The sequence below is a fragment of the Pseudoliparis swirei genome, chromosome 2 (genome assembly GCF_029220125.1).
Source record: "Pseudoliparis swirei isolate HS2019 ecotype Mariana Trench chromosome 2, NWPU_hadal_v1, whole genome shotgun sequence".
Classification (NCBI taxonomy): domain Eukaryota; kingdom Metazoa; phylum Chordata; class Actinopteri; order Perciformes; family Liparidae; genus Pseudoliparis; species Pseudoliparis swirei.
Genome location: NC_079389.1, coordinates 14543112 through 14569390, shown reverse-complemented (window position 1 = coordinate 14569390; position 26279 = coordinate 14543112). Strand labels below are relative to the sequence as shown.

The following is a 26279-nucleotide window of genomic DNA, read 5'->3' as shown; positions in this document are numbered from 1 at the left end:
ACACTTTTACTTTCTATGCAGAACAATCAAGCAATCCCTGCTTCAACATTTAGCATAACAAATAAATCAGAGCAATAAGAAATTGTAAATCAAAACATTACTACATGCACACTGGTATCATTGACGCACAATTTTTATTCAGATGAGCTGACAGAATTACCTTAGATACATTGAGAATAGCTTTCAATTCAAGTCTAGTACATGCACTTTTGTGTGTTGACATGAATAAATATCACAAGCAAAGATAAAATACATTATAAGAGCAGTGTCTGTCAAATAAAACAAGCCAGCGGACCAATTTTAGTGGAGCTGAAGTTCAGAAGAGAGCTCTACTTTTACATGACAAATTATGTGGCACAAGCAGTGAAACAGTAAGAATATACTATAAAATAGTGGAATGTGTTTTCCTATTAAACTACTATGTAAAAGATAAGCATTCTATGATTAAAATACTGTTCAAGTGAAACTATTCTTTCCCCAATTGCAACATTTGGCTTTCTTTCTAAGAGGATCCAAGCCCTGAGGAAGTCGGTATACCCCTCGAAGGAGGGTCATTTTCTTTGGATTACAAACAGTAGAGACAAATGTTAACATCCAACACTACCACATTCAGTCTCTGCACATGCCACCAGCCATCATGTCGCAAGACACACGGCTATCAGTTGCCCTGCAATAAATCCTGTCACTGTGAACCTTATTAAGTTCAGTCTTTGATGACTGTGTGTCAGAGGGTTTTTTCTAATATCCAGTCACTATCATGTATTTATTACTGTGAGAGTAGATACAACAAAAATTCAACAGTATAAACTTAGGGTTTATTTTGGCTGTTGTATTAGATTATATTAGATAATACAAGTGAACCTAATACACTGGTAACTCTGTGTTAATACCACTTGATATAGAGATAGTTTCACACATAAAATGCATTGCAGTTTAAGCAATCCAACATACTGCATTAAGGAGGCTACAGTATGTCAAACTGTAAATCCCCCCCAATCTTTTTTACTTTATAGAACACACACACACACATAAAAAACACAATAATCCATGTTAGTGAAAAACAGAAAACATGAGAGGCCCTCTATCAATATTTATTAAAACTGTATTTTGCTCAACTTTGGGTTTAATGCATTATTATACAAGAGTAACAGCAACATAAAAAAAACAGAGGACACGTGGCTAGGCATCATTGGACAAGTTTAAAGCTCATTTTGAAATACAGGACCATAATCATCTATGTTTACTTTTAATGCATATAAGGCAAGCGTGTGAAAAACATTCAGTGCAGCATTTGACCCGAAAGGCACTGAACAGGTTAATTTCAAACCAGCCGACTCACTGACCAACAATCTGCCTGTTGGCCCATCCGTCAGTTTCAAGATCATGAAAACACCCTCTGTAACTGAAAATATAAAGTCACTTTTCCACCTAAATTACATTTAACATACCAATTATGTAAAACACACAAATGCTTTCTTTAAATGGTTGTCATCTATGGAAATGTGACTTGTATGTCACCTGGGGGGGGGGGGGGGGGGTCTCATCTACCCTCTTTTCCTGTTTACTTCCGGGCAACAGTTTCAGACAACTTCTTGAGTCTCTTCTTCAGCTCCAGAGGGAATTTCTCGTAGCACTTCTTACACACCGGCTTCATGTCAAACTCCACAAACTTGTTCCTGTGTGAAAGGAAGTTAAAGCCACTGTTACAGTTTGGATGTTAGATTTCATTTCTCCCAGTATGCATATCTCAATGTCAATATGTCTACCAGTATTACACATGGTTTCGTAGCTTGCTGGTTACTCGACAGTCTTGAACACTGACGATCATACATTTCATATCTAAACTAAAGACTTCTGCAACGGAACATGAACACACATTTAAAAAAGGAAAACCCTGCAGCCAAAGGTTAATATTGTGGATGGGAAGTTTAGATAATTTATTATTTTCATCAGTAAATTATCCGAATATACCATTTTTTAAAGTTGTCCTCGTCTTTCTCCTTGCCATATGTATACAATGTGGGGGAAATATCTCTAAATAACATTTTGTTTTGTTTGTATAGTTCATGAGAATTGGATTTATCTTTTTTAGATTGTAATTTCTTTTCTCAATTCATGAGCAATTATTCACAGCAGACAGTAGAGAGAAAGAGGGAGAGAAAGAGAGAGAGAGAGAAAATTGGAAGAGAGATTGATGGCATATCCTCCCCCCCCCCCCAGCTGTCCTGGACAACATTTGTTCCTCAAGCAGATAATCTCTGGCAGGACCAGGGCACCTGTTAAACCCAGTGGGACCTCAGCACTTCCACAGCTGAGGCCAGAAAGCTGCCGGAACTGATTAGAGCATTCCCCTTTATAACCAGACAGACCATGTGACTCATCTGATTTGCCTGTTTGCAGCGCAGAGGTTACCGGAGTGCGAGTCTTAATCCTGACTAGTGCTTCTGGCCGAGAGGTGGTCATGTACCGACACATTTCCAGTGTGAGGTCACTCAATGCATATTCCGCCTCTGCTTATTCACCCACTAAATGCCTGCTTTCACTATTTGGCTTGATAGCCAGATGAAAAAAGTAAAGCATTGAGCATGTTTGAAATATGATGACAATGAAATGTAAAATTACAGATACAAATGGGAAGAAAGATGGAAACTGACCAAAGGAAGAACAGTTGAAGCGAGGAGAGAGCAGAAAGAGCGGCTCACAGACATATGGGTATCATTAATTTCTTCTTCTTCTCTTTTGAGTCGCGTTTGCGCTTGGCCAGCCGCCATTTCATGTCGTCCGGCAGGCGTTCGTAGCAGTGCTTACATACCGGCTTCAGATCCACCTCCACAAACTTGTCTCTGACGGAGCAGGGAGGAGGGAGGGATGGCGCAGAAGGGGAAGAGAAGAGGAAGGGCAGTTGGAGAGGAGGAAGAGAAAGACATTGAGAAGGCATGAATAAAGGGGAGGAAGAGAAGAAAAAGGTAGGAAGAAATTCGGAGTGGTTAATAAGCACACAAGAGGACAAAGAAGAGGGATGATGAAAAGGGAGGAGGTGGAGAAACAAATCCACAGAGACACAGGATTATAAGAGAAAGTGAAGAAAAAAAATCAGGAATGAACAGGATGGAAATGCAGAGTTAACAGCAGTAAATATTCCCAGATGCCGGGAAGTGAAAGAGAAAAAGGACAAGCAAAGAGCGAGCCTGGCCTATCAAGGAGCTTAACTAACACCAAATAGGTACATCATCTTTCTTAATCCCACTCCTCTGTGACATTATCAGTGCTACAGCACCGACACTCGTGCATCACTTACTTGAGGGTGAGCTTGGTGTTGCAGGTAGAGCAGGCAAAACAGTTGACGCACCACGCCTTGTTGAGGGCAGACACCACTGACACAAATAGAAAAAAGCACTGTCACACGACCAACCAGGTAAGAGGTGTAAACGAACACTGATGTTAGCCGGGCAGCACGATGAGTAATCGCTCTTCCCATAAAACAATGTGTATTTCAAGTGTTCTTACCGTCTCCTTCAATAACACGGTTGCAGTGGTAGCAAACATCTCCAAACAGCTGAGTGTGACGAAGGAAGAGAAACAGAGAGTGAGCAACACAGTGACTCAAATCTTATAGGAGTTATAATATTCTGTAACACAAATGCAGCACTGGTAGTCTCTATACATCACGGCTCACATACCATGCTGTATTCAGTAAACATGCAAACAAACACAGGCTATATGGGCATTTTATCGTATTGTGTTGGGACAGAAAATGAACACTAGGTGGAGTCGTTACATTGAGACAATGGGGGACTTTCTTATCTGTTGTAGTTCAGATCTGTTCAAAACTATTTCTATAGTTACTTAAATCAAGAAAGCGATACCAACTGTAACCTGTTCAAAGATTAGATTGATTTTGTTCAATTATCTCCCAGGTAATGCAATTCAAAGGGAAGATTTAACTGTAAAGCTGCATTCATGTGCAGTATATTATAAAATGGCTTCTCTAATTGGAAGTTGAATTGGAAAACATAGCTGCAACTCAAATATTAGTTATGTCGAAATGTTCCGAATGATCGCTTCATACCGAGCCGGTTTTGATGACTTGCAAATAAAGGGAGACATTTGACAGGAGCAAAGCATGTTTCAACTTCTTTTGTGTGTTCAACATAATCATTCCCACGGTTACCTGGTTGTAGTGCGTCTCACAGTAGGCCAGGCCCTTGCGTTCGTAGTGACGGTGTCCCAGGAACGGCTTCTCACACTTAGCACACACAAAATGCTGCAAACAAACCAAAAGCAAGGGCAGTGTTAGCACAGCTGTCGGTCAGGACATTAGACCGCAGCAGTCTGGCCGAGACACATTAGTTCAGTCCAGATGTTCTGCGAGTGGGCCCGGCCCGAATACAGACGGTAAAACAGCTGTGTGAGGAATTAATGGATGGATATGACATAATTAAAGGGGGATATTTACTATTTCTGAATAGGGACCCCTCATGTATGAGGCCACCTTGGATGAGTATGGCAGAGTAGGATTACACCAGTATGGATTTTCTATATATATATATATGTGTGTGTGTGTGTGTGTGTATCTTTCAATATTCAATGTTTTTAAAATTTGATGACTTTAATATATCTGAAATAAAGAACAGATTTCCACAATAATTGTATTCCTCTAGTGTATGAAACACCTCTGACAGAACATTAGATAACTATCAAACTCTTCAGAGACCCTCACCAACCAAACATTTCACTGATTTGAGGACACAACATATAATTATATTTTAACAATATAAATAAAAGTTGATTTTGAAACTTATTTGAGGAAACTCGGTTGAGAATATGATCAGGCATCAAGATAAAAGTGTGTATAAGTCCGGCCTGTTGATCATACTCGTGACCAAACTGTTGGACAGACATTAATTGGTGAACTATTCGTGTAACCCTTGTCAGGATGCTGGGCGATTGGAGCCATGCAGGGTGTAGGACACTCTGCAGAAATCAATATCAAGACCAATACTTAATCCTCTCACCATGTCAAAGTGCCTCTCACAATAGGCTCGACCACCTCGCTCAAAAAACGGGTGGCCCTGAAACGGGCGCTCACACACAGTGCACACATGATGCTTTATGTGGAGCAGGGAAGACAGGAAAATGAGCACAAAATGTGAAGTGGACAGAATAAAATATGAAGACCGGTGGTGGAATGACGCCAAAGAGAACATAACAAAGAGACAGATGATGGAGGAATGACGTATAGAGCTCGGAGGTGGAGCGCAATGAACCTAACTGTGGAGATAAAGCTGGTAAAAGTATGAGTCACACATATGGCACATATTAAAGTAAACTCATTTGAAATAAATAAATATAAAAAATAACAAGAGAAAACAGAACTGAATGGAAAGGTATTCTCCGTTTCTAAGTAAGTAAATTGCATTTAGCAGGAAATCCATAAAATAATGATCGGAAACATTTGAACCTCAGAGACATCCGTTTGGTTCTATGTATATAGAAACAGGGCAATAATAATTTCAAATAGAACATCGACACTATATCATTCAACATGTACCTACATCCGGGACCAATCTGGTGGACAATACCAAACAAATCAACTCATTCAAATTGTGTGAATCCAGCGTAAGTATTCAAGGAGTGTCTCCTAAACTTCAGGTAACCATGGTTGTTTTAAAAAGTTCATACCTCCACATGCCACTGTTTGCCCATGGCATTAACCACACGACCCTCAATGGGTCTTCTGCAGGCCCCGCAGATGGGGACACCCATCTTGTCATGGCAGGGCAGGCAGTAGAGCTCCCCCTTCAGCTCCCTGGCATCAGCTGTCAGCTCCTTACTGCAGAGAAAGAGGTAAACAACACCACATGATCTCTGAGGGTTGCAATTATAATGTGATTAAAGACCATTTCACAAATGTCATGAGTGACTTGGACTGAGTCTGATCACAGCTGGACACACACTGTGTGTGTATATTGGATTGCAACTACAAAGGTTGTCCAGAGGAGAGCAGTACTTGGCCCATCGTGTTGTGGCAGATTGAATGTGCTAGATGTGTTTAAATGTGTTTTTCTAGTCTGTATAAACAACGCACTTCTGGCAAATTTTGTTGGATCTCTTAAGTTTTCATGATCATAATATTTCATTAGCAAATTAGAATTGCAGAAAATGTGTACATCTCATCTGAATATAAGAAACAAACTGGATCCTAGCATCGAAGTGTGCATCAACCTGGCAGCGTCATAACAAATGAAGTGTGACGCTGTCATGGGATTAAACGACCTCTCTCTGTAAATCTGAGGCGTTTACAGGACTACTCCCAACCCGAGTCAGCTTGCATCCACCCTCCAAGTCCTCCCACTGCCTCCATGCTCTGAATGATTTGTGAGACTGACACAGTTGGAAACAGTTTGTGTGTGCACGTGTTTACCCGCAGTTGTTGCAGTTGAAGTGATCCGGGTGGTACGGGTCGTTCTTGAACAGAAGGGGCTGCTCCTCAATAATGGCGTGGCACTTCTGACAGATGTACTTTCCGAGGCCTCGAGCCTTCTCCATGTTGTGACATGGACGACACAGGTGCCTGATGGGAGGGAGAGGAGCAGATGAGAGGAGAAATTGACAGAAAGAAACAGATGGAGTTACTTGATAAGACACATAACTGATCTTCTGAAATAGATTATTAAAGTCAAACCGGAACTAAATAGTTCGACGCTATGAAGCTTCAGTCACAACGTTGATGACAACATTCTAAAAGGAACATCTGAAACTGTTCAGCTCTTTATTTTTTGCATTTTTTCCGTTTAAACTCAGTATTTCTGCACAGTTGCAGATACAAATTAGGCACCACTGATATCATTAGTATTATGCCATTTATAGAATTACATTCCAGTGGTGGATGGGTAGGATAGTTTCCAACCCGTCCAAACATTTCCGACAACTCGAGAGCGTCAGATTAAATTTTAAAAAAGATGGATGTGATCAAAAAACTGTTTGCTCTCCTGCTTATCGCGAACAAAGGGAGGCAGGCACCTGTAATGACGGGTAGGTCTAACAACACCATAAACTAAATACATAGAACTACAAGAACACAAAAACATGTTTAGGGTGAAAATACGACGACAGACATTCAAAGCTTAACATACAATCTTTTCACCTCAGCTGACGGCTTTTAAAAGAACAATTACAAGGAGGTCAACGAGGACACGGTCCTTCGTATTCATGACATAGCTGAGAAGATTAAACGGCAGCAGAGAAAACATCATCCTGCCTTGCAGTAGACATAATCTGATAGGATTAAACAATTTATCATCGGTGGAATGATTGCAACTGGTTGTAGAGCAACTGACCTTCCAGCATTCTTAACAAATCCAACATCAGCGAGGACAGCCTGGCAGATATCACAGCAGAAACAGTCTGGGTGCCAGCTGTTGTTCATTGCCTTGATCACGCGGCCAATGATGAACTCACCTGAGGGGGAAAATAAGATTATGGCTAAGCTAGCCATGAACAAGCTGTTCATGGATATTGTTCGAAGAGCATGAACTCAAAGTTCCATCTGCGTATGACCCTGAACATGTAGGATGGTGTTTATTCTGTGTTACTGCAGTTCCTGTACTTACCACACTGGTGGCAGCAGGGAGCAAACAGCATCTGGAAGTCATGTTCGCAGTACTTCCTGCCTTCAAACTGTCAACAGGTTTCAAACCATTTGTAGAAAGTTAATTTAAGCACAAAGCTGTACATCAACACAACGGCAATAACATTAACAGTGTAATCCGAAACAAAATATTTCCAAATCGCTATACAGATAAACATGTTAACACTCTTACTAATAGAGTGCTGCAGGCATGTTAGTATCACCCTGGTTCACTCGGCACAAAGCGAATGAGATTTTTCTATTAGATTTATTATCATTGTGCAAAATAAGCTCTTTGGCAAATAAACATTTATAATGCTTGCACATTTCTTTTCAGCCAGAGAATCTTTACAAATGGACTCCACTTTTATGTTCTATTGACACAATGTTATCTCATTTAGCCACTGGTACGAGGTGTAACAGCTTCATAATTCACAAGTAGGATATTTAGTGACATATTTTATGATGTGGAACAAGATGTAAAAATCACGTACACATATTTCAGGCATCCAACCCAAAACCCATTTTTTTTAAATCTACTGACTTGAAGAGAGCCAGCAGTGCAAACATGCTAACTCATACTGAGGTTTTAGGATATGTATAATATGTATTTGTTATCCAGCAAAAAAACACAAACATGGGATTTTTCGTTTTGGTTCTTGAGAACTACTTTTGACGACAGCTTGGAGAGCATTCTGGAGTAGCAAGCTTACATCTATCAAAAGAGTAAAACTTGAAACGATGAAGCTGGATAAAGCGTGGCATTGCTGTTGCTCATTTCATCTGTCGGTCTGTGTGAATGTGCAGATGTGGGCTTAAATATCTAAATCACATGGCCCGAGTCACAAGTTTTGCACGTGATACTACTCGGTGCAAGCTTGGCTATATACTGTACTGGAAAAACACTGCAGTATTCCAAATTGCCGTCGGTACACAACAGAGCACGTTAGCTGTACCACAGCATTACTTAATAATGTACTGAGGAGACCAGAAATATTTTAAGAATTACTACATAATTAAAATCTATGTCAATATTTCTTTGTGTGGCTTTTATGTTCTTTCCACTTTAAATAAACAATGCCAAAAACTGTATGGTCCTACTTAAAACCTTTCCTCAAACATTGGCAGGCTACTGCTGCTCACCAGAGAGAGAGAGGGACGAATGTTGCAAAATATATGGCAGCGTGTTAAATTATTTACAGGGACCCAGAGGTTAATGTGAATCCTTTTGCTTTGATGTTCATATTGATCGGTGCATTAGTGACATAAAATCACAGAACAGAGAAGCATCAGGTTCTCTGGGGCCCGCCAGAGAGCCCTCAGGCCTCGTGTCAAGGCTGGTAAACAAACATCTTCCTGGAATGGGCTCCACATAATTCAATGCCGCATTTGGGTTGTGCTCACCCGTCTTTATTTACCTCACCAGGACCGTGTGTTTAAATTCTTTGTCTAAGGAATGTGCACCAACAACAGCCGTGCAATAAACAGTGATCTAGCTGCCTGGAAAAGAGAAAACCAGTTCACGGCCACTAGAAATGTATTTTAAGCTTGCTTTAATGTTAATTGTTAATTTTTAGGCATGTCTAGACCAATCAGAATTGTTTTAGCATTGATTCAGATTGGCTCCAAAAAGTCAATCCAATTTGCAATGCACATGTTTATTGTAATCCGTTGCCCACAAGGTGTCGTTGAAGCTGTCAGTTACTGCATTCAGCATCTTTTTTTTTTGATGATGAGCGTCGAACTGAAAAGACCTTTTGCCAGAACAAAGTGTTACCTCGTAGAAGAGTCCCTCTGGGAACTGTTGGAAACACTGGGCGCACACAAAGCACTGCTCGTGGTACAGCTCCCCGTTGCTGTTCACGATCTTCTCAGCCGGGGCAAAGCCACTCTTGCAGCGCTCACACATGGCGTTGGCCAGAGCGTTGGCCATGTTGCTGAGAAGAACAGAAATGCCATCATCAGGATCAGAATACACTGACATAGTCCAAACACTCATAGGCATTACAAATAGTAGACAACATAATTAGGAGCAGGGAATACAATAACTAGGCTGCAGAACAAAATGTATCACAAATACAATCGAGCAAAAAACTGATTGGAAGGAGGTTTAAAAGAGTAATTATATATGACTGCTGATATATGATAACATAGCTCATAGTTAGAAGATAACACAGCTTATTATTACATTAATTACATTTCTATTTAGTTTTTTTTTTTTTACAGAAACTTGGGAAACATCCACAGTAACAAAGAAACATACACACTTATAAGTGTGTTAATAAGATGGAATTCTGTTATATTTCCGTAATATACTTTTTTGTCTGACATATACAGTATATGTTAACCCTCCTGTTACCTTTACATTTACTAACATATTTTACCCTCGGGGTCAATTTGACCCCAGCAATTAAAACCTCCAGAAAATTATTAGAATTAATATTGTTTCCCAAGTTTAAGTGTGAGGTACTTTATGTTTGTTTGTTGACTACCTAAATAGCCCTTTAAATATATAAAAAAGTTGATATTTCTTATATGTTTGACACAGTGAAAAACAGCCTGGGGTCAAATTGACCCCAAAGAACACCGACATTAAACATTGAATGGGGTCAAATTGACCCGAAAGGTAACAGGAGGGTTAAATATGTTGAACCTAAAAACCTAACCTCATGACACAATGCATCTATATTTAATTTAATTTTTTAACTCTGAATCATAGGCCAGGGTCATGCCAGGACACATCAAATAACAATAATTTGTCATCTCTCACAGGTTTCTTCTAATGAACAGCTGGAAGATGTACTTAACCCAAGGAGAAGAGAGAAGGGAAAATGTGATGCAAGATGTTATCAGCCCGTGCACATTCTTGGTTCTAGGTTTATTTTGGCTCTGCTTATCAGGGTGTGGGCATCATTGAGGTGGGAAACCTCCATGTTGTCTTTTGAGAGTCGAGCTGAAGTTACAGTTTATACAATCGCACAGTGCATGATGCTTTCACACTACTAGCAACACAACACGAGGCTACACATCATGTTCAATGGAAGCCGGTGACATGAAGCAACACACTGACGGCCGGCACTAACCTCGAACAAATCAAAGTTGAGCAAAGATATAACAATTGTATATTTTGTTTTCAACCTGTTGCGTTCCATAAAAATAAAAATAAAAGGCCGTTAGCCAGTTCATAGTAGTTATTTAACTACAGAAATATGACAAAGAGCACTTGAGCAACATGAACCCAATCATCAAACAATAAGAATTGTTTTACTAATTCTCTGCAAAACATGACAGCAGGGGCCCCAGGCTAAGAATATTTTCCATTGGAGGTACTGGTGCCAGAACCTCACACAACTGTGGTCACACCCCAAAACCTGCCACATGGCTTCATAAAACATTTCTGTATATTGGTCCAATATGTATCTGAATGACCTGAAGTAATCTTACAATTGGATAATTCTCTATTTTCTACTAATGTATATTATCACATTGACCAACCCCTTCATTTATTCAGAATGTATGCTCAGGCTGACTCCATGATGATCTGATCACAAGTTAAAAACAATGTGATCAATCTGCAAAATACTAATTAATCTACAGCAAAGACACACAATGGCAACATCGCTTTATAACCTCAATCCAACTGGAAGTAGATTGTGACATGTTGCAGAAAGAGGTGTTAAAAGAGGAAGAGGAAAAGGGAAGAGAGGATGGTTGGACCATCCTGGTGTCTCTGCTTTGTTTGAAAGGTTAGAATAAATACCAAAGTGTATCCAGGCAACACACACACACACACACTCACACACACACACAGACACACTCACACACACCACAGCTCATCACTCTACACGGCTGCAAGTCAGATGGAGGACTAAGCACATCTTCCGCCTGGGTCCACACCTTAAACTTGTCAAAGACATGTTCTATGTACCCCGCCGGGACTGATATCACACATGCAGACAGCCCTGCCCTATCCAAAGGATTTTTGGGAGGAAGTGACACACCCCTTTGGCCTTTCCCACCCTCCTATCTGCCGGTAGCACCCTGCAGGAGTGAGAAACAAACCTATAAGTAGTAAAGAAGTCAAACAGTTATTTCTTTATTAAACTCAATACAATTGCAAATTCTCAAGCGTATTGGTGTAACTTGAGGTTGTTGTGAGGGTTGCCAGACGGACACAATCCCTCTAAAAGCTTTCTACCAACTGCCAACAGTGTTCCATGTGGTCAAGCCAAAACACTGGAGCACTGACCCTGGAACAGCGGTGACAGAGTGCTGCGTTCCCCTGCACCATCCAGGATCTCCATCCAGTGTGCTGCCTTTACTGACATTAGTAACAGTCCATTTGGTTGGAAGCTGAGTAAAACATTTTTTTTTTGTCCAAAAGTTTTATGGTGGACAAAAAGGTTGAGGTGCATATATAAAAAATGTACACCTGACCTTAAAACCTGCAATGTTCAGGGTTTATATGATGCCTCATAGACTTGTTAAAACATATAATTGTTCAATGATTCAACATCAGTTTATTGCAAAGAGTTTACAAGCAGGTATGTCAGATTTTTCATTTAAATACCACAAGGACTTTAATGTCATTTTGTATTTCTTAAAATGAGGCTAGATCTGTCAGAAATAAACGACATATACTTAGCCTTACTGCCCCTCACAAACACATAGTTGGAACGCCAGTTTGCAAATTCTACTTTGCATAACAACTTGGCACAAAAATAGCCCTTCCTGTGTGCTCACTGGTATCGCGCTCAGAGCTATTCCTGCACAAACATGGCACCCATCTGAACTAAATCAAACTGGCTTGTCGCCCCGGCTACTAGAATATCAGAATTCTTCACATTCTGTAACACGACAGTAAGCTCAGTGCGCACACACCTAACACCATGTCTCTTTAATTAACTGGCATGTCAGTGCCCAAAATATATAATTCTTAATCTGTATCAGTAATTTAGTGATGCGGTAAAAACATCCCCCAATCACAAGTCAGGGAATCAAGCAAGAACTCCTGTCCTGATGCGACCGTTACGACATTTAATAATAACCTTTGAGAGTCGAAGTGTGTCCTTGAGAAGGAAAAAGCTTGACAACTATCACGTTAACCTCATTTCTAACTCCGGTTCTGCTGAGACATATCACACTGTGTATAAAAGTAGTAATAATAAAACAAGGTATAATATTCTCTAGGTTAAAGGACCAAACACTCGTCATTTGGGGGAACTATTATTCTAGTTGACGACTAAATCCCGTCGTCTAGACTGTGTACTTACAAGCGAGCATAAAAATCACAAAACTCCTTATAGACTTTGACATCACTCTTTCGCCTCTGGGACTTGGAGACCGGGACCTCAGCCTCTCCCCCTTCGCCGCCCTGGAGCCTCTGGTGGTAACCGTTCCTCTCCCCCTGAGGATCATGATCCGGGGCTTCTCCATCCTCCGGTATTGACGGCGGCAGGACGCGACCGTTCATCTCCATACTCGTCCGCGACAGCCCAAGATTAAGTGCAGAAGTCCCCCTCACACCTGTGGTGAAGTCACTGCCGTCAAACACTAAAACCCTCTAATGGTAATCCTCTGGGCTTTGTTCAATCCAAGTTTCCACTTCCAGTAACGGGGAACACCATCCAGTAAGCAGAGGGAGCTGCATCCACATCGCAAGGAGAACGAAACACGGATCAGACTGCGCTGGGTGTACTCTCCCTCTCACACACACACACACACACACACACTCCCTCTTTCTCTCATTCCCAAATCAACTCTCTCTTTTCTCTCACACAGTCAGTCACCCCTCCTGTCCCACTCGTCGTCTATTCTTGGTCAGGTTACTGAAACTGAAGAGCCCACCCTGACGCCTGTCCAGACAGAGGTCACTGTGCCGACGCCGAGACACACATACACACACACACACACACACTATGTTAATATGACACCAATCTGTGAGTGTTTGTGTAACAGCTGGAACTCCCAGTTTTTTGCAAGAAACAACAATGTGGCTCCAACTCCAAGTATTGTGTAAAGTAGGATTGCTGCACAAGAAAGTGGAGACGATAAACTGATATCCAAGTAGTTTGATATTATACGACAGAAACAGAACAGATTAGTGTTTGTTTTAGTCATTGTGTAAACACACTAGAGCTAGGAATGAAGCGGCAGTACACAACATACAGGGCCTGAAGTGGAGCCAGATGTCGTCTAATCAGGGTCGCCATCCTGATATGCAATCTAGTTTGTAGAATTATATATTTATAGTGTAACAGAATGAGAGGGAAGTCTGGGGCTGCTGCCTCCGCGACGCGACCCCGGATTAAGCAGATGAGAAGGATGGATGATCAACGCTACACTGATTTGGGCTGGAATCTGAAATGATTGAAGTCTTACACGATGGATTTCAATTGCATTTAGTATTTGCATCGCCCCCCTCACACTGGTTAGCCATGTCTACGGGACTGCTTATTTAAAAAATGTGTGTTTTCCAAGTGAGTCAATAGGGGGGGGGGGGGGGGGCGTTCCGATGTGCGCGCACACGCTGGCATCGGAGCTCTGCGGCGCGCGAGACGGAAAGCGGAGGAGAGTTAACGCGACACGTAGAGACAGAAATGACATGCTGCTGTGTGGAGACGATCAATATCAGATCGGTCAAGTACGCAAAGGCGCGAAGTAACACAAGTGGCATTACGCATTGTTGATTATCTTCGCGCATGCGTACCTGCGTACCAGTTATGTACACCCCTGAATATATATATATATACATAATATATATATATATACACTTATATGTATGTGTGTATATATGTATGTACATGTGTGTATATATGTAGTTTTGTGTGTGCATATACATGTAATATATATATATGTACATTTAATATTTTTATTGTATTTTGTTTATTAATGCTCTAATGTGCACCCGCTGCTGTGATCCTGCAATTTCCCCATTGTGGGACTAATAAAGGATTATCTAATCTAATCTAATCTAATATATACATATACACACACATATATATATATATACACATACATATATATATATATATATATATATATAACATTATGTTAATCGTCCTGTGTGTGTGTGTGTGACCAACTGAAATATGCTTCAGAGTACTCTTCTACATGACTCCATCATTCTACAAATAGACACCAAGTAGAACCTCAACTCCAAACTAGGTGCTGGCAGCTGCTGTTTTGCGTCTGTGTTGTATACCTTGTGTACCTCGTAGGGGTCAACTCTACCTCCTCTGGAAGGGGCTGCCAAACTGCATACATTCAAAGTCATCCACTCTCTTTTTTTATTTAGTTATTTGAATGCAGTTTTGTCTCGTCTTTAATTTGGGGTGATTTAATGTGTGTCTTCAAGACACCATCTTTACTAAATGCATCATATTCACATGTTTTGTATTCTTTTAAACTTAAGCACAAGTAGTGGTGTATTGTTGTGTAGCATATTAAGTATTGATTAACACTGTGAATGGCTCCTGCCATTAAACAAAACCTAACTTTTTAAGCTCTACTCTTCAGTCTCTATCAATTGTCTTGGTTCTGAAATTGATGAATTAATGAATGACATAATGAGCCAAACAGGTCACTGGACACCATGACCCTTTAAGAGCCTTCCTAAAGCAGAACATTGACTGCACAAATGTCTCCCGTCGTTAGCTGGGGATCTATTGGGAATCTCATCCAATGGGAACCAGTGTGGAGTGACTGGGGTTCAATGGACAGAGGGTGGAGGCTTAACCGGAAACACACGTCAGCTTTCCTCCAGATTACAGCTCTCTGGGGTCCAGAGTGACATCGCATTATTCTCATTTAATTTGTGCAAAATTAAACTTTAGCATTGAACATAATTAATATATTAATATATAAATGATAGAATAACATATTGAAAGTCAAAATCATAAGATTGAGGCTAAAAATGGCACTGCAACACCCTGTACTTTGTGGCCAACTTCAAACTGCTATGACTGACAAGTGATGAGACACACATTTTTCAATTGCCGACACACACATACAAATAAAGAGCAGAGAGACACTGTAATAAATTAAAGTTGCAAGAATAGCCAAGAAAACAAAACATGCAGTTGCATCTGCAGGGAATGGAGTGAATGCCACGGTGACAGTTGACAGTCATGTTATGCCAGCTGGACAGAAGGACACGGCTCTCAAAGGCCTCACGTGGAATTGTTCAGACCGGTGACAACCACGGTAAAATAAAGGAGTGGAATATCGCTTTGAATAAAAAAATACGTATTAAATACAAATATAATAAATAAAATCATAAAATATATATATAAGTAGTTTGGCTTTAATTCGCCACGTTCAATGATTTAACTGATGCCATTTCAACATCTGCGGTAAAATTTTAGGAGCTGCCATTGTTGTTTGAAGGGATAGTCGCCTCTCTGTGTCGTCACACTGACCTCAAACGTGTTCGTACCGGCCAGTAGTTCCTCACGTGGCACTTCGGAAACAATTACTTGAACCTCTGGATTTTCGTGGGCTGGTGATCTGATATCCCCAGAATCCAGCTGTCCAACAAGGTAAGGCCTCTCTCTCGTGTGCTAAATATACCAGACGTTGTCACACTCGATTAGAAAAGGGCAACAAAAACATTTGAAACTAGAATGGGCACTCGGTAGAGCGCATACCTTCGCATATCACAAGATTGGGCATTGAATTATGAACATTTTGGCATTAGTTGCATGCCAATTGGACAAAAATGTATCGTACTATGGTAAAAAAAAGATGTTGACCTTTCCATGACCTTGACCTTGACCTTTGACCCGATTGATCCCAAAATCTAATCAAATGGTCCCCGGATAATAACCAATCATCCCACCAAATTTCATGCGATTCAAGAAGATTTTGACCTGTTCATGACCTTTGACCTTGACCTTTGACCCGATCGATCCCAAAATCTAATCAACTGGTCCCCGGATAATAACCAATCATCCCACCAAATTGCATGCGATTCGGTTCAATACTTTTTGAGTTCTGCGAATAACAAGCATACAAATAAATAAATAAATACACGGCGATCAAAACATAACCTTCCGCATTTTCAATGCGAAGGTAACAAACAATGTATTGTGACAGTATTATGTCCAGTATTAGAAAGAGAGAGAGAAAGAGAGAGAATGTGAGTGCTGAATGTCAAACTGAACTAAAAATGTCTACAGCAACTGTCAGCAGTTGACAAAGTGTCTCCAGTGTCTGCAGGCTAGGATGTAGAGACTTCCTTATCGGGTCATTAGAGGTCACAGGTCAGGTCATGTGGAAAATATAGTGTTCTCATGAACTGAGTATTATATTATGGTAAAGCCTTTGGTAAAGTCTTTAACAAGGGTCTGGGGGGGATTTGGGGGTCTACTGCAGTGATCCTCAACAGCCTATGTGGGTGTTTATCTTGGATTTGTTTGATTAGCTTGTCGTTGAATTCTTGTTTCACACTTAAACCTCAACTCATGATATCTTTACCTCATATTGATTTTGACTGTCTATCTAGTAAGGAAGTATTAGGCTTTCAAACAAGTCATCCAATAATTAGATATATACATTTACTGAAGTGGTAGTTATTCAAATAATAGTATAATATACCAGGTCGGCCTATTGTCATGGATACCTGATACAGCGATTTGAGTCAGTATCAGATCAATATGTAATAGAAGTATTGGTGATCATGTTGAAGCTAGACACCAAGAAGCTACCTGAAGAAGAGGTTGGCAGGCATATCTGCAGATAACTTTGCACAGAAGTGAGTTGATCTGAAAATGTGTTGTTATTGCGACCAAAATTATCACAATAAGTCAAATGGAATTTTCATAATTTTCTGTCATAGTCTAAATTGAAAACACACAATCCTGCAGATAAAATAAATGTATATTACAGAACATTTCTGTCTTCCTGGAGGCTGAGCGGGCTTAGACTACATTTGAAAGATTCCACACTCAAGCGACTCTCAGCAGTTGCGAGATTTAGATTCAAGAAACAAATGAAATACACCGTACTCACACACCCCGACCCCGACCCCCACCCACACCCCCCCACCCACACACACAGACTGTGTCAACAGCAACTATGGCAACAGAGATGAGGGCTGCTTTGCAAAACCATTTTCCTTTGGCAGGGCATGGAGAGTTTGCACACCAACAAGCACGCACACACACACACACACACACACACACACACACGCACACACACGTAACACTGATTCAGTGACTGTGCAAACATAATTCATGACTACAATTTCCTTTGTGTTGTACTTTTTGTTCCCGACGCCCAACCTGACCTGAGCCTTCAAGGTTCATTTCCACTTAATTCTACCGCAAAGACCGGAACAAATACGATCAAGAGATTAACAATAACATGTCAAATGTACTTTCTCAATAATGCAAAGCACAGAACTATTTGTTTTTCAGTTCTTACTTACTTCACTTGTTTGGTTCAGCGATGCAGTGGTTCAGATGGCGATAAATTTGTTTTGCAAAAAATACATATTTAGGACTGCCATCATGTTTAAACAGTAGGGGATTATCGTTTTGCTAAAAGCACGGTTTGATTCAAACTAATAAGAATCTACTTAGCATGTACAAGAATAACAGGTACTTTCTACCGATCACCGCTGACAGGGTTTCCCTTGTCTGACTCTTGCAGATCATTTTACTGTCGCGTGCCTCTCTCACATGCTCAGTATCTGCTCAAACTCATTTAACGATGCAGTTAGACATGCTGCATTGAATACATAAAAGCTGTGCTTTTCAAATAATACCCGACTGACAATACATTTCATAAACTTGCTTTGCTTGCTCAACACTGACCCAGGAAATGAATTCCTCTCCAAACGTTTTATTTTCATTAAATGATACATCGTGCAAATATTTAGCTTGGGATAGACTTTGCACTGTGAAAACAATCTACAAAGAACCCGTCCAACACCAAATTAGTTTGGCATTGCATGAGAAGGAGGAAGGCTTTAAGGCAAGAAATGAGTGTTTGTGGTTTGACTGGGGACACCTCTGAAGAGAGAGAGCTCCCTCTTTGTCCACATTCCTCACATTACAACATTCCTCTAAATCACTTCAGACACACACACACACACACACACAAAGTGATGAGAGACGATGAGAGAGACAGAGAGGTGGTTGTGAAAGACTATCCAAAATAGTAACTATTGCATTGTGAAATTAATATTGCAAAAGACTGCACATGTTGTACTTGGTCTCTCGCTGCTGGTCACACAACTCGGAGGAATTCCCCCATCAGCTGCAGTATTTACTGATTAAATACTCAACCTCACTCCCCTTATCTATCCTTGTCAATACACGACACACAGAAAAGGGGTTTTCTTCTAAGATTCTTCGGTAACGATACTGTTTCTGTAGCAACACAAACAAACCCGCTCTGATTCATTACAATGTGCAAGGCAGTGTCACTCAACACTCGCTAATAATAACACAACCAACCTAAAAGATCTCAGGGCAAATACCACGTTAAAAAGTCACTAAAACAAAAAAAACAAAAAACTAATACGGTAAAAGAAATGCCTTATCTTTAAAAAGAAGGACTTTGGAAATTAAGTATGATATAAAATATTAGCTACAAACAAAATCCATTTGAAGTTTTACAAGCCTGGTATGTTACTGTTAATTTCATCATTCCCAAGTAGTTCCTGAATGCACCATATCATTACGACCGCGAGCCATTCAAACGATGTGCTGATTGTGTGCAACACTCGTGTGTCTTGGATCATAGAACACTTTGAGCTCAACAGGTGTACACTATCTACGACAAATAGAGAAGGAGTCACGGCCCAGAATTAGGCAGAATATCAGCTAATCAACACACAATGTTCTGCACGTAAGACATCCGCACAAATAGCCGTCGTCACAGAGTTGAATCAACATGGCTTGAATGCAGTCTTATCAATAATTTGTCTTCAGAGAGGTAGACTCACCTGAGGCTGTCCCCCACCAGACTTCCATAGCTGTCTGGTCTCTCCTGTCTTCGCCTGTACAAGTCTGAGTTTGACAACTCTTTGAGCTTCAAAGAGTTCATCTCCACTTGGCCTCTCTCCCACACTTCCTTCCTTCCTACCACTCGTTTTCTGAGAACACTCGGCCGCAGTAAGACTCCAACGAAAGAATGTGATCCAAACAAAAAGATGAAGTCTTGTGTCGCGCTTGTTCTCTCTCTCTAAAAACACACCTCCGAAGCTCACACCCGTGAGGAAGGACACACACGCAGAGGTGTGGCTTCACAGCCTGCACACCTAGCAAATACGACCGGCTCCTCCTCCACTTCCTGCGGCAGGTAGAGAGAAAAGGAGAAAGAGTCGCAGAAGCGAGGGGCATTGCCTTCGCTGGCCTTTACCCTCTCCGTCCCCGATTACCTCCCACATCTCCCTGGCTCATTCCTTTGTTCAAAAGAAAGCCAGGATTGACAAGAGAGCACAAATAGAGGAAGACAAAAAGAAAGGCTATTTCCCACATGTACAATGGCAAGCAGCAATAATAATTATTACAGAAACAGGAAGTATGTACAAGATCATCATAAATAATGATACCAGTCAAATTCAATGAAAATTAAAATAACATGAGAAACTACCGGTATAAATAAATGTATGAAGAAAGATGTCAAATTCAGATTTCATGTAAACTGTAAGTACTGCAGTTTCCTTTTTACAAATGTATCAACACATACATTGACATATCACTACATATGTGTGATAAGCCAATATTGGGGGATCATTTCAGTTCATGAAAAGGGTACAAGATTTTAAAAAAAATGTTCTGCCAGCAACTGACATGTGAGGCACACAACAACTTAATGTACTTATGTTTGGATAAACACTATGAACTATCACGGCCAGGCGTGTCTTTCACACAGGAAGTACGAAGGATAAAGACATTTTAAAAACCTGCATCGTCAGCATTTCAATCTAAACAGCAGCTTGTTGAGAAGAGTGGGAAGTGGAGTAAAGCTGCACTATGAGGAACAATAACGCCTACAATGGAGTCATATGTTCAAGTTTCAAGCGAACGCTGCTCTTCATTTCACTTGAGCTTCTCTGTTGTAAACTGTGAGATTACGTCACACCAGAAGCAACAAACTATTGGAAATGGGGAAAATGTCAATGGATGAATTATTCATCATAATGGCGTGTGGGAACAAGAGATCCTCCCAAACAGACACAAAACACAGCAGACGCATATTTTCAGAGACATGTTGAATGTTTGTTGTTTACGGACAAGAAGCTGGGACAGGCTTGGTCAGAGGACGTAAAGAAGCAACTAAAGAAGAAAAATAGGAGTACTGACTACAGCTCTGTAAAAAAACAAACATGCTATCTTATTAGCAATGACATTCTGAAAATCGTTCAGTCTCCTATTGGCTGTGGATGGACTGGTGTCTCTTTAATATGTACAGACAGGTATAATATGTCCAGCCCGATGAACGGCACCTTCAGCAGCTTGCCATGACCTGTTCAGCATTCCACATGGGCTCGACGAACACACCGAGTCGAAGCACACAATGCGAATGTGTGAACTTGAGTTTAAAGTCAGCCTCGCGTCCTGGAGCTGCAGCGACAGGGTCACACAGGCTGACACCGAGTCTTCATACTTTTTATCCGTGAACAATTCACTCGTTCAGTGCATTTGGGATGCGACTTCCCCAAGAAAATGTAAATCTGACAACCGTCTAACAACTTTAATCTGAATTGTATAGTCTTATAAAAGTGACAACACATTACACCCTCTGCTCTGCTTTTAAACAGTATACGTGTCATGTGTAGGGAATGTCGGCACTATGACCACGGCTGGCTTTCAAAGCTCAAACAGTGTCTTGGGTTTCTGTTTTGCGCCGGTATAAGTGTGCTGAGATAGTCTTGTTACGAGCCGTCCTGCTGACTCATCACCCAGAGCTTTCCTATACAGCCAGAGATGCTCCAGAACCAACCTCTCTGCACCAGGAGCCACCGCCACCACGTGGACAACTCTCGTACGACAGCTACTTTTAAACCTCATCACTGCAACACCTAAGACACTGTAATGATTACAAATATATTCCATACAAATACAAATAACTGTGGGATTACAATGTGTTGTGCTCCTGAAATTGGCAAAGTAACTAAGCATTTTCAAAACAGACACCACAAACTGAAAAATATTTCTAGCTTATATTCTTTTTCCATATGACCTATTTATCACTAATTTAAATTAATAGGAATGGTGGCATCACTCACACATGTAAGAGTACGCTTACAAACAAGTATATCCCAATAGTTCACATGCTGAGTAACATTGCAGAGATGTATGCAATGAAACACCGCTGACATCAAGCTGACTCCCTAATAGCAAAATACACATTCTGTTATTTAAGCTTTATTTATCTGGGATGGAAATCGAGATTTAGGGAGACCTGGCCAAGACGGCCCACCAGTTACAGTTTTAAAATTAATAAAACACAACATACAGGAAATACAGTCGCCAAACACACAAGAAAGAGACCGACTCTAGCTCAGTAGTTCCAACTGTAACATTAATTAATCTTACCAACGTTTCGTCTCAAACTGCAGTGAGATATTTTAGCTGTTGCTGAAGTCGCTCTGCTGTCACTGCAAACACTCCGACTGACGTTATCGGAGTCGGCATGGCCACATCACTTCCTGCTTGCTGTGGCACAAGTTGTGTGTGTGTGTGTGTGTGTGTGTATGTTTGTATCCACTTGGGCTTATGTGCCAGTATGTGTTTGTGGGAGAAGAATGGACGTAGAGCCAGCACACAAACTTCAAACCCTCTGTGTGTGTGTGAGTGTGGTTTAGGCCTCCCAGACAGGGTGGAGGTGGGGTGTGAGGAGGAGGAGGAGGAGGAGATACTAGGTAGTGTGGAGAAGAGGAGGAGGAACTAGGGGGGGGTGAGAGGAGGTGCAAGGGGCCTTGAAATGACCAGACTCACTGTGTGATCAAGTTCACTTGTTTTTTTTAAAAAGTGGAAGACGGTCTGCACTTGACACCACTCAGTGTGAGCCCCGCCCCCTGTGAGCCCCGCCCCCTGTACTCAATGCGTGCAGACAGCCTGACATGGAGCGGAGCTCAATCATATTGTTTTTAACGGACGGATCACTTGTTTGTGCCAGTTGACCCCCCACCCCAAAACAAAAACTCTTCGGATCTACACGGTTCATGTGGATGACCTATTTTGATTTTAAAATGGCGAATTTCGCCGAAACGTGACAAGTTTGCAGGTATGAGAATGGATTTGTCGGAAAGAATTAGGATTGTGTGCAAAATATCTGCAGAATAAAAATAATCATGTGCATATTGTATATAATCCAACTGACAGGATAGAATAAAGCTGATGGTATTGAGTAGATTTTCTGTGTTTTTCACAAATTTCTGCCACAACACAACATTATTATTTTTCTGGTACGATAAATAGCACGACATAACAATTTCATGGTTGCTTTACACAGGCGCACACAAACGCAAAGAGACAGACACAGAGACACACACCCTTCTAAAAGGTCAGGCAATTATCATTTGCTGGCGTTTAATACATCCTCCATATCTCAATGGCATCGGTCATGACATCGGTCATCACACAGGTCTCTTTAGAATCTAGTTTAGCCAAAATCACTCACACATAACTCAAAAATCTTTATTCTACTCTAAGAGCAAATGTTGAGGCTAAATTCTACTGTTGAAACTAATTCAATATTTCATGTGTTTGCCTCACAATAAATGTATTTTATTATGAAGACAGTGGGAGGCTTTTAATCCGCTTCTAGGGTATTACTGTCTCCAAAGAACTACCAAAGAACTACTATATCACAATCAATAACTTAAGTAATGTATTGTAATAAATAAGATGCCGAGTGCTTTCAACGAATACGTCACTTCTTCCCACCACATGCATCAAGTGAGTAATTACACACACAGTCCAAATCCTCCGTCATACAAGTTCACCGCTCTTCCAAACAAGGACAAGTTCACACTGGAGACCGGGACATTCTTCTCAGCTCTGGTTGTATCAACACAGAGGACGATCAGATGAGAATGTAATGCGTTGGGAATGCTGCAATCCTCGGGCCTTTCAAAGACACAGCTGTTAGCGTCCAGAGTGCTTTATAAAGGCCAGATTCATCCCAGGCCATAATTAACTCAGCAGTGCACACAGCAGCATTCACACTAGTGGAAGGAATACGGCTCTGAATAGCGGTCCCCAGGGAATGGATGGTCAGGAAGTGGTCAGAAGGCAATAACTACTGTCCAGTGAGTTTGAGTGGACATTCCTGTGCGGGGAGGAGGAGGATGTCCAGAAAAAAGAGGAACATCCTTTTTCCTTCTTTAAAGTGTCTTTCTTGCTTCTATTCTGTGAATCTATCACTCATATCTAATGTGTTAGTGTCAGTTTCCTTTTAAACTAGTTGGCTTTTTTTGGTATAATTAAAATGTTCTAAAACCTTGCACACACACACTAGTTAGAAATGCAACTATTATATGAGGTGAAACTAAAATTGTCGAATTCAAATGTACCATGATTATCATCCAATGAGAAATAAAGTTGGATGTATGTTGATTTAGTAACAATCTGTTAGTTAAAGAAACATTACCCATACCAACTTACAACATTAAACTAATAAATTCGTTTGAAGACAGTTTGCACATTCGCATCTACTGTATTAACACAGAAGTTCAATGAGAAAGATGAATGAATGAAGCGGAGAGAAGTAGGAATTGGGTCTGATTGTCAAGCTGAAGAGGAGAGTTCTCCCCTCATATCAGGAGCACATCTAATAAGAGCCCCCCCCCCCCCCCCCCCCACACACACACACACAAACAAGAAAGGGAGTAACAATAAGCTAGACAGACATAGTTCAGATTCCACCCTACTATAGTGTCTCATTGTGTGAAAACATTTGAAAAGGGGATGATACCTTTTCATAAAGGAATTACACAATAGAGTAACTGTTGCTTCTTGTACATCCTCCTTGCACATAACATTCTGACTATAGTTGAGTTTTGGAAATAGTATGATTCATAACATGTCATGTACACTTAAAAAAAACACTTTCTAAAAAGGTGAAAGGATTTATTTTGGGGAGTATTTTGTCAAGATCATAAAACTGATTTTTAAATGTGTCAGAAAGAGCACTGACAGAGTAATTAAAACCAACTTTTGAACTAAACAAAGCTGCAATGATCTCCCTCTAAAGCGGAAATGGAGCAGCTGTGAGCCAACAGTGCGTTATAAGCTGAACAGCACACTCTTCATTTCAATGTAACGCACAGACTGGTCCGCCAGATGAACGCTTCCTCCTTTAAGCCGGCAGAGGGCGCTCGCGAGCAGTGGAAGTGACCGAGTTGAGATTGTATACATCCTTAAAATAACTACGCTCCGTCAACTAGCTCCACAAAGTTAGTGTGTAGCGAATGCAACTCTCACGTGTCGCGATAAAAGCCATGTTCTTGTTAGTTCTAGTACACGAAAGGCAACACTAACAGATGTTGAAATGGGTTTGTCAGGACTAAATTATAGTTGTCCTAGCCCATGAGAGAATGGAACAAACTGTTGGCTACCTCCGTTTTTTTTTCTTCATCAAGCGAGAAAGTGTCAACTTCCCAACTTATCAAGAAAACGTCTCTTTTTCGGTAAACACTTTATAAACTCCTTACTTACCCATTTGTCATGTCGGTAATGCCGAGCATCCTTCCACTTTCTCCCGGAGCAGACTCGTATTGTCTGGCTTCAGTTGCTGATGTCCAGATGTTGTACAGTCAGAGGATGTAACGTTAGCGAGTATTGGTTTTCGCAGAATGGCGAAGAAGACCGGGGCCTCGCCTCAGTTCAACAAACGTCAAAGCGGATTCACAAGAACGTCCCACTTCCGCTTGGGACTTTCAATGTAAAACCATTCTGCTGTTGAAATGGTCTCTCAGAGATGTCCCACTATCCATTTAAAATAATAGAAACTTCCATCATTTTATTATTGGTCTTAACATATGATACATGATATGTTATGATCCCATTGAATTTGTTTTTACATGTATTTATTTTTACAAATATATGTGAAAGTACGAAGAATAAATAAGTATATATAAGACATTTAAAATATATAAAAAATAATAAAGTAATCGTGAAAAGCTGTGCCTATAATTACCAGAATATGTTTACTTTTTTTTAATTGAGATAATTCAATAAATGTTTTGGTTTAATTTCTGGTCAGAAAACTGTTTTATACGCAGATTTGCACACAATAACTTTAATCTAATATGTAATGTGATCTAAGTAAATACAAAACTATGATAACATATATGTGATTGTACCAATAGGCGTGTTACCGTAGGAAAAGCACAATAACTCATTCTTTAAACAAATCGGTGCCTTTACTTTGAAGGCCACATCCCTCGTTGATTGTTTATCTGTGTATCTGCGGTAGCTTCACATTCAGTCTGCTAGCTGCTGCTGGAGAATTACAATTTAAGTTTTACAGCTAGAAAGCGGCAACACCCGCCCTGCGAACTCAGTCCAGAGTATGTTTGTGTCAAAACAGATTAGACAGCCTTCTTGTTATTAGATTGCTGCTGACTGCCCCTCCAGCAAACTGTATTTAAAAAAAGTATGATTTCGTCTACACATGAAGAATCAAC

At 40.6% G+C, this 26279-nt stretch overlaps 1 protein-coding gene across 4 annotated transcripts; it reads right to left on the bottom strand.

Annotated features, from left to right (window-relative positions):
- Nucleotides 1–115: 115 nt before the first annotated feature.
- LOC130204682 (LIM and senescent cell antigen-like-containing domain protein 1) lies at nucleotides 116–25480 on the bottom strand. 4 transcript variants are annotated; one of them, XM_056431614.1, is made up of 11 exons: nucleotides 25309–25480; nucleotides 9408–9567; nucleotides 7614–7680; nucleotides 7341–7461; nucleotides 6425–6574; nucleotides 5683–5833; nucleotides 4172–4264; nucleotides 3508–3556; nucleotides 3299–3374; nucleotides 2655–2843; nucleotides 1589–1676 (listed from the first exon to the last, which is right to left on the bottom strand). In XM_056431614.1, the coding sequence occupies exons 1-10, from the start codon at nucleotides 25335–25337 to the stop codon at nucleotides 2699–2701; spliced, it is 1041 nt and encodes a 346-aa protein (XP_056287589.1). In that variant the 5' UTR covers nucleotides 25338–25480; the 3' UTR covers nucleotides 1589–1676; nucleotides 2655–2698. The 4 variants fall into 4 exon arrangements, with proteins under 4 accessions (XP_056287570.1, XP_056287589.1, XP_056287579.1 ...); XM_056431604.1 differs by lacking the exon at nucleotides 25309–25480 and adding an exon at nucleotides 19584–19838; XM_056431589.1 differs by lacking the exon at nucleotides 25309–25480 and adding an exon at nucleotides 12904–13327.
- Nucleotides 25481–26279: the final 799 nt, after the last annotated feature.

Excerpts from the sequence above, each read along its gene's own strand:
- LOC130204682 (XM_056431589.1), bottom strand. The coding sequence starts at position 13,109 with ATGGAGATGAACGGTCGCGTCCTGCCGCCGTCAATACCGGAGGATGGA. Across the intron at positions 9,568-12,903 it reads TGTGATTTTTATGCTCGCTT|CAACATGGCCAACGCTCTGG; the intron begins GTAAGTACACAG and ends TGTTCTTCTCAG. Across the intron at positions 3,375-3,507 it reads CCGTGTTATTGAAGGAGACG|TGGTGTCTGCCCTCAACAAG; the intron begins GTAAGAACACTT and ends TATTTGTGTCAG.